The 9329-nt window shown below is 37.3% G+C and overlaps 1 protein-coding gene across 1 annotated transcript; it reads left to right on the top strand.

The window, feature by feature from the left end:
* The first annotated feature begins 756 nt into the window (after positions 1-756).
* On the top strand, positions 757-9328 carry LOC127935339 (mitochondrial folate transporter/carrier). Its single transcript, XM_052533128.1, has 7 exons — positions 757-1164; positions 2036-2186; positions 2993-3078; positions 4855-5009; positions 6278-6391; positions 6988-7133; positions 8416-9328. The coding sequence occupies exons 1-7, from the start codon at positions 969-971 to the stop codon at positions 8540-8542; spliced, it is 975 nt and encodes a 324-aa protein (XP_052389088.1). The 5' UTR covers positions 757-968; the 3' UTR covers positions 8543-9328.
* The last annotated feature ends 1 nt before the right edge of the window (position 9329 follows it).

Below are 9329 nucleotides of genomic sequence, written 5' to 3' on the forward strand. Positions count from 1 at the left end.
GCTCTTGCTACAACACAGATCACAAACCTTTATGTAGAAATGACCTACACAAACACAGATTGCTGTTTAAAAATTATAATAACAGGTTTTGTTGTGCGAGGGGGAATTCATTAATTTATGAGTACTTTAAATATACAGAATAGCACAAATGCTTATTTGATAGGGGCTTCCTGTTTTAGTAGCTATTATACTTTATCTTATGATTTTAAATCTGTATTTAACCTCAAAGTGATCTCAAAGTATAAAGAGCTGACAAAGTCTGATTTTGTGGTGGTATTATAATCTTAATTCAAGTGATGAAGGATTCTGAAAGTTTGACAGTAATCACTGCCAAGTTAATCGTGCCTACCTTAAATGTTTCAAAATGATTAACAGTTGAAAACAAACTTAGAAAAGTAATGAAAAGTAATTTAATAAAGTATTTGAAATAGTTAACGCTACACTACTTACTGCATTTTAAATAGTGTGACCTGTAATCTGTAACCTAAGATACATTTCCAAAGTAAACTTTACAACACTATACTATGCGTTTTATTGGAATAGAATAGTAAAAATAGTATGTATAGCACATTTAATATAAATATATAAATAGTAGGTTAAAGTAAATATAGACTAATAAATTGTCGTCCTCAAATATAGCTCCCTCTCAAAACTGAGTGTGATCGCTGAATGACGTCACACCATATGCGATGGCGATTGGCTGCTGCGACGCACGTCGCTCCGCCCACCATCCTGCGTCACCACGCTCTGTTGTTTACCTTCTTCCTCAGTGGAAAGAAGTGGAGGAGGTCAGACGAACAACAGCGAGCAAAAAAATGGCCCAGAGGTGGTTGCTGAATTTAATAGGGGTTTTGGTTACTTGATGTTTTTTTTTTAAAAACACGTTAATGTGTCGTTGTCTGCACTCAGGACGTGTATTTTACGGCCTTTTGCCGCTCAGGGAGTCCGTCTCTAGTACGTAAACAAACATGACCGTCGCCGTCTCCAGGCAGAGACACGCTGCCGTCGCTGCAGACTCCTCTGGCTCTTCTCTTTCCGTTACTGCAAGCCTCATACGACTCTCTAAACACGTCAAATATGAAAATCTGGCAGCCGGACTCAGTGGAGGTGTTCTTTCCACAATGGTGTTACACCCACTGGATCTGATCAAAATCAGGTTTGCAGGTGAGTTTGTTCACCTTGTGTAATACTGCAGAGAGGGTGTCTCAAAACCTACAGAGCTGCCTTCCTGGACAGAATGCATTAACGGCCAAAAATACTGTCTGGCCAAGCTTTTTCAATTATTTTACAAAATATCACAATGACTCATTACATATTAGGACTGAAAAAAAAAAACTACAGGAAGTAAAAATAAATTAATTTAATTTAATTAACCCTTTGACTATCACCCCCATTTTTTTTTTTTTTTAATAGGCATTAAAGTGCACTACGCAAACTTAAATTGTTGTAATTTATGAACACTTTGAAATATAAACCTAAGGTTGGTCTCTTTTTAAAGAAGAAAATGTAAAGATTTTTTTTTAATTAAAGTATCAAAAAGTTATAGAAGTTTAAATGTGCTGTAAATATAGTGTGCTATATTAATTAGATTTTATTTATTATAAAGATTTTACATAACAGGTTTTACTCTAAAATTGGTTGGTTCCAAATTTGAAGTTGATCTGAAAAAAATTTAAGTTGATCCTGTAAGATTTTATTTAGGGCACCACAAACAGCCACTGGGAGACATCAAAAATACTTTGAATTTTGCTTAAAGGGATAGTTCACCCAAATATTAAAATTATGTCATTAATAACTCACCCTCATGTCATTAACAGAGAACAAATAAATGTTATGTTGACACTGTTTCACAATCTGAAAAAAGTGTGTCATGGTCTCTACGTTTTGAGAGAAAGCGCCCAGAACACTAGAAAAACACACACCGACTGACTGCTAGTTTCACCTTTGCACCGGCCCTCTTTTAGGATATATTTAGATTGTTTTGAAGCAGAAGTGGGAGCGTGTTGTTTCCCCCAATGTCTCTTTCTCTTTCCAGTAAGCGATGGTCTGAAAATGCGCCCCCAGTACGATGGGATAGTGCACTGCATGAAGACCATCTGGAAGCTGGAAGGGATTAGAGGACTCTATCAGGGTGTGACCCCCAACATCTGGGGGGCCGGGGCATCATGGGGCCTGTACTTCCTCTTGTAAGTAGTCAGAGTTGTGCTGAAAAGGGAAGCACAGAATGGAGTTTCCTGTTGGAATGTATGTGTCACACTATTACCGTTTTTACTTTATTTTTAATAAAAAAATGCATTCTAGGTGAGCAGAAAAGGGTCTTACCCTAAACTTTTGAATAGTAGTGTAAATAGCATTGATATTGACTATTTCTACTCGATAAACTAAAATAACATGAAATAAATAAATAACATCAATGATGATGATAATACTATAGTGAACTTTCCTGAAAAGGCATTGAGCCTTAAAGGTTCACAGGCCAAAAAAAGAAGCCACGTCTGTTGAGACGAGTTATGAATTTACTCCACAAAGTTATCTGACCTCATTTCAGATCAGGATCCCTGGCGAACAGACTGTGCATGTGCAACTGTATACGGGTTGCAGAATTGAAACATAAGCAGTAGATCCTTGTTGTTTTGGGCCTTGTCCTTCGAAAGCAGTTGATAAGCAGGCCTCAATGGCCTTCTCCTAATATTTTGCTTATAGACAAAAATACAAAGCGAGAGATAAATCAGGTGGAGATAACAACCATAACAAATAAAGCTTTAGCTCAGCAATTGTATATCCAGCAGGGGTTTAAATGCAGCAGCACTGACCCATAAATACAAGCTCTGCTGATTTACTCAGGTCTGACTGGTTTGTGATGACATGAGAGCGAGTACATGATGACACCAATGTAAATCCTCAGGGGGATTCAATAACAGTTTCATCAAGGATGGTCCGTTTACAGCACTGTACAGTGAACATAATGTGGTCCTTTCTCTTCTTCCCGCAGTTATAATGCTATTAAAGCGTACACACAGGAGGTACGGCAAACAGAGCTGAGTGCTGGAGAACACCTGGTGTCTGCGGCGGAGGCAGGTCAGTTTGAGAAAGAGCCACCTGTGAGCGTGACAAACTAAACACGGCTACATCTGGAGCTCAGCTGTGAGACTGGAGCGACTGGAAACTCATTCCTGTTGTGCCTGAACTTTAGGCTACGCCCTCCACTCTGTGAATGACAAGTCTGGGCTAGACTTTATGATAAAAACACAATGATAATAGAGATATAGCTGAAGTAAGATTCTGCTTTAAGTCAATCAAGTTGATAAATTTTTCATATTTAATTCTAACAGCATGGAATATTTTAGAATGACAGAAAGCAGATAATGCCATAATCATAATTCTTATTGATGTTGGGGCTGTGGGTTCTCCCTCCTAAAATGTCGTCACCATAAACAGTTGTCTTTTAAAAGGAAATTCAATTATAAATCTTTTATTCAGGAGGACACGTTAAATTGAAGACATTTATAATGTATAAAAAAAAACATTTCATATAAGTACCATTCTTTTTTCTATTCCTTAAAGAAACAAATGTATCACAAGTTCTACAAAAATATGAAGCACCGCAGCTGTTTTCAACACTGATAATAATTACAATAAATGTTTCAAGAGCAACAAATCATCATATCATACTGATTTCTGAAGGATCGTGTGACACTGAAGACTTGAGGAATGATGCTGAAAATACAATCTTAAAATATATTAAAATAGAAAACAGTTCTATTTAAAACTATGGACAGTTTTAAACCTAATATAACTGAAATTATATTCCTCTTTCTGTTCACTTACACTAATGTTATCAGCTTTCAAATGGGACTTCTCTGCTTGAGCTGGCCTTGATTCTGATTAGCAGTCTCTGCAGATTTTAATCACGCTACTGCGTTCATTTCTTTCAAGAAAAATGGCGGGTGAAAAAGATTTGCAATGTCAGAATTCATTCCAGCCCATGCAAGAATAATATCCAATCAGTTTTTACCACTTAATAAGCACATTTTACTGAAAACAAAGCTGTGTCTGATGAATCTTCAAAGCATTATGGGACACTCTGTATAGTGTGTCAGAGTAGCAGTTATTTAGGGGTTAATCGGCAGTTCTTCATTTAAAACGAACCTCCATGTTGACTTAATTGTATGGAAACCTTGATAAAAAAAACAGTAACTGCGACTTTATTTCTCAAAATGGGGTAAATTATACTTTCAGGTAATTACGACTTTTATATCTCGTAATAATGCGGCTTTATTTCTTATTTTACCTCACAATTCACAGTTTTAGTTTTTACACAAAGGTACGTTTGTGATTATTATAACAAATAAAAGTAAAACTAGCTAATGGAATTTGTTATCCCTCAAAATGCGAGTTTAATATTCGATCCTGTGTCCATATGAAGACGATGTGAAAACGCGTTGCATAACAGGAACGACCAGCTTCAAAACTGTTTTGGCTGTTTCGAAACTGAAAAAAAATTTTTTTGAGAAGAAACAAGATTGTGGTATTGGTTCGGGAAGTGAAAAAGCAGCTTTTTTCATTCGCACACCGAAGCATATTGAGGAAGAAGTAGTCTATTGAGCAACAAAATCAGCGCAATACAATGCTCTCAACTAACTATTAGGAAAGTAACACACTTCAGCTTTACAAGTATGACCAAAAATATACTATATCAGGCCCAACCTGCATTTAAAGACTCATAATGATAATACAGCAATGCTTTTTATTCCTATTGGTCTCTTTTACGTGTAAAAACCTGTACGATCTCAGACAGAGCACTAACGTGACTAGTTAAGTGTTGGTGTGAAGGTCCCCTGTTCATGTTTCCAGGCATTCTGACGCTTTGCCTCACCAACCCAGTCTGGGTGACAAAGACCCGGCTGGTGCTGCAGTACAATGCAGACCCGTCACGGAAGCAGTACAAGGGAATGATGGACGCCCTCGTGAAAATATACCGTCACGAGGGTATCCCGGGACTCTACAGGGTACATCTACAGATTTTAAATTAACCTGAGATCCTGTAACAGCTTTCATGTGTGCTAATCTCAGCATTAAAGTCAACATGAAATCATACGTTTTTCCCGATTGCTTTCTCAAAAACACATTTTGCGCGATGTGTGAAAAATAGCACACATCAGCATACTTTTAAAAACGAGTACTTCTTATGAAATCTTTTATACTTAAGCGCAAGTTTAATTTATTGTTTTCTTAACTGCTTCTCATTTAAACAAAGATGTATTTGGTTCAATTTATATTAAATGCAAATGCTGTTCTTTTTTATAACCCACTTAAGTAGGACTTAAGTCTCTATGTGTAATTACGCTATTCATGCTACTATTGTCTTTGAAAAAATGGTTAAACTTACTGCTGAATGTACTGAGAAGCATTTATGATAAACTGGAATATAATTTAGTGTAATTGCTATTGAAACGTGTGTGCCATTTATTTAAATATATTTTAAATTACACATTTATAAATGTTGATGGTGCAATTTAGTACATTTAAAATCTATTTACTTGTGTGCAATTCAACACATCGAAATAATTGTGCTTCTTTAAAACATGACAAAATATTATTAATTAAAATGTACATTAAAATGCACTTTTGCAAATAAAACATTTAATTTGACACGATTACAAAGTGCACTATTTAAATGCACTTAAGTGTGTTAAGAAACCGTAATTGAAAGCATTTCTCTTTACTCACACTTAAGTTACCTTTTGTTTAATTAATATTATATTATCTGGAAGTAGATTTTTTTAGTTTTTTAAGTGTACTTTTAGGATTTGAAGTACCTCACATTCAGTTAAATTAAGCACACTTCTCTTTCACTTCTGCTTGTTATTGCTCACACACAAAAAACTGTTTTTTAGTAAACTTTAACTTATTATTCCTATAGAATATCATGATTACTCTTATATACAGTACATCCAATTATGGACATAAAATAAGTTTCATGTTGACTTTAAAAAGTGTGCAGATCCAGCTTTGTGCTCTGTAACATTATAGTTCCCTGTAGGGCCACAAGAGGGTGTGATAGTAGTATATTTGGAGATTCTGTGGTTCCTCCATAGGTTAAATTCATTGTGAGAGACACCAGATTGTCCTGAAATGGTTACATGTTGAAGTATACGTCATCCTAGTTTACTTCTAGTCTAGTCTAGTTTAGTTAAACGCAGTGATGTTGCTCTTTTACTGTGTGAGTGTGGTTTTGTATGTTCGTGAGCCTCATTTTGCTGTTCTGCCGCTGCAGGGTTTCGTGCCTGGGCTGGTGGGGACTTCCCATGCTGCATTGCAGTTCATGACCTACGAGGGGCTAAAAAGAGAGCAGAACAAATATAAGAAGATGCCGACTGAATCCCTGCTGGTGAGGAAATAAAACTAGTGATACGGTTTTAAGGAACATACGATATGAGGAGAAACAGCGCTGCATGATTTTCACATCTCAAAACTCAAGTTGTTCCACTCCTATGGTAGATGTGTAGCTAATTTTGAGAAAGCTGGCAAAGACGTTTTACCATACAGTGTCATTTACGCCCACTGTTTTTGACCAATACATTGAAATTTCCCAGTCCTATATGATTATTTTTATTAATATTGCTAAAGCAATTCCAACTTGATTAAATATTTTCGATATGACCCAATTAAAAAAAAAATCATATCCACAAAATACATTTCCATCAGATTTTAATTAATTTTAGTGACCTTTACAGATCTGGAAATCTTTGTAGAGTAATATTAGCTAATAAAATCCCAAACTCTTAAACTCAGCCAGTGTCTTTAACTATAAACTCATCCAAACTTGTTATGAGGTGCCATAAAGGCGCCACTTCCAAAGAAAGAGCCGCCTGATTATGTGGCGTTTGACTGTATATTGTAACCTTTAGAAGAGTACTGGAGGCAGTGATGATCTTGTTTGATGGATGTGAGTCAGTCTCTCCGTCCCGTCTGTCTCTGCTTCAGTCTCCATTGGAATACATCACCATGGCAGCCATTTCCAAAATATTTGCTGTAGCAGTGACCTACCCGTACCAGGTGGTGCGCGCTCGCCTGCAGGACCAGCACAACACCTACAGCGGCATCGTGGACGTCGTCCGGAGGACGTGGAGGTATGAGTCACATGACACATCGTGTCAAACCACAGAGCATTTAGAGATCACCTTTAAAGAGACACTCCACCCCAAAATGAACATTTGGTCATTAATCACTTGCCCTGATGTCATTTCAAATCCATAAAAGCTTCCTTCGTCTTCAGAACACAATTTAAGATATTTTGGATGAAAACCGGGAGGTTTGTTACTGTCCCATAGACTTGCCAAGTAAATGCCACTGTCACGGTTCAGAAAAGTATGAGACACTACTGGAATACTCCATTTGTCATCAAATTTTAAAGTAAATTTATACATTTATGCATTTAGCAGACGCTTTTATCCAAAGCGACTTACAGTGCTATCAATTTTTACATGTCATGTGTTCCCGGGGAATCGAACCCCCAACCTTGCGCTGGAGCTACAGGAACACTCATCAGTGGTTCAACCGTAACGTAATGAAGTGGCAATGATACTTTTTGTATGCGAATAGAACAAAAATAACGACTTTATTCAACAATCTTTATCCTGTGTCTCTCTTCACATCAGCATAATGCCATTTTGGAGAATATGAGCTGAACACAGGAAGTTACGCTCTTCTGTGTCAGCCGTGCCACAAGGATACATTTTCTACATAATTTACGATTTGATTTGAACGAAAACAGTGCATCCTTGTGTCGCGGCTGACACAGAAGAGCGTACACAATGTAAGTTACCTGGCAGTCTATGGGACAGTCACAAGCCTCCCGCTTTTCATCCAAAATATCTTAAAAGGTGTTCCGAAGACGAACAAAGCTTTTACTGGTTTGGAACGACATGGGGGTAAGGGATTAATGACAACATTTTCATTCTGGGGTGGAGTATCCCTTTAAGAATCCAATTCACCCTCCATTGATTGGTTGATTTCACTTTGATTTGGCTTTTGGTAAAATGTTGGTATATTCTTTCAATGTATAATAATACTAATAAATATTTGTAGCTCAATAACAATGAATGATTATGCAAAAAAAAAAAAAAAACAGGTTTTCTTTTCAAGAATTAATGAATTTATTATAAAATAGTAATATCACGACAGTTGAATTACCCTGACATTTTTTATTTATGCATACCAACACTCAGTTGTACCAACACTTATACCTTATTGTTTAAAGATTTGACCCTCGTAAACATCTTCATTTGTAGCTTTGTTTAGTAGAACTTCACACTGTGTAATTTCAAAAGGAAATCGAATAGCACTGCCAGGAACACTGTGACTCATCTGACCGTGCACCAGCTCAGTATGTTTGTGTCTGGCTCTCTCTAGCAACGAGGGGATCGAGGGCTTTTACAAAGGCATGGTCCCAAACCTGGTGCGAGTCATTCCAGCGTGCTGCATCACCTTTCTGGTGTTCGAAAATGTGTCACGCTTACTTTTGGGCGAGTATCACTAAAGCTTCAGGTACACACACACACACACACCAAACGCTACGACGGACCAATTCAACGCAATATACCAGGATGTGCGTGTGTGTGTGTCAGAGACGGACAGGAATACCAAACATTTCCTGTTTAGCTCTGAACTGGACGTGCAGACAAAATTAGCATTTAGCGTGTGCACTGAATGAAAAAAAGAAAATACAGGTGCAGACAAATATAGAAAGCGAGAGAGAGCGATAGTTTTATTGTTGAGTTTATTGAGAGAGTATCCATGTTGTCTTGAATATTCAACCACGAAAAAGATGTCATTTCAAGATTTTTAATTGATTTCAAGTGGTCGGTGACGAACGGCTCGTGGAAAAGTGGACTCAAGCCATCCTGTGACAATGCAACCAAACCCAGTACTCGAGATGTTTTTACGATATTTTCACCAATCAGCTGCTATATTTGCTGAGCAATGCGAGAGAATGAACCACTCGGCAGATCTCTTCTGGCTGTGGCGAGCCGCACCGCTCATGCTCAGGAAATGATGTCACGCTGCAGGATAATAGCACACAGGCCTGGAGAAACTGATACTTTACTGCAGGACAGGAGCAGATTTTAACCAGATGTTTGTAGATGGCATCTACTGGACGAGAGGAACGCTGTAACTGCGATGAAAGAAGAGATACGAAAAGAAGTATCAACTGAGAGCCTGTGATGTTCGGTTTGTTTATATGTATGTGCTGTTGTCAAGAAGAGCTGGTGTATGTATAAGCCATTTTTACACATTTAATAAAGGAATAAATGTTACAGACAAAG

The sequence above is a fragment of the Carassius gibelio genome, chromosome A19 (genome assembly GCF_023724105.1).
Source record: "Carassius gibelio isolate Cgi1373 ecotype wild population from Czech Republic chromosome A19, carGib1.2-hapl.c, whole genome shotgun sequence".
NCBI lineage: Eukaryota > Metazoa > Chordata > Actinopteri > Cypriniformes > Cyprinidae > Carassius > Carassius gibelio.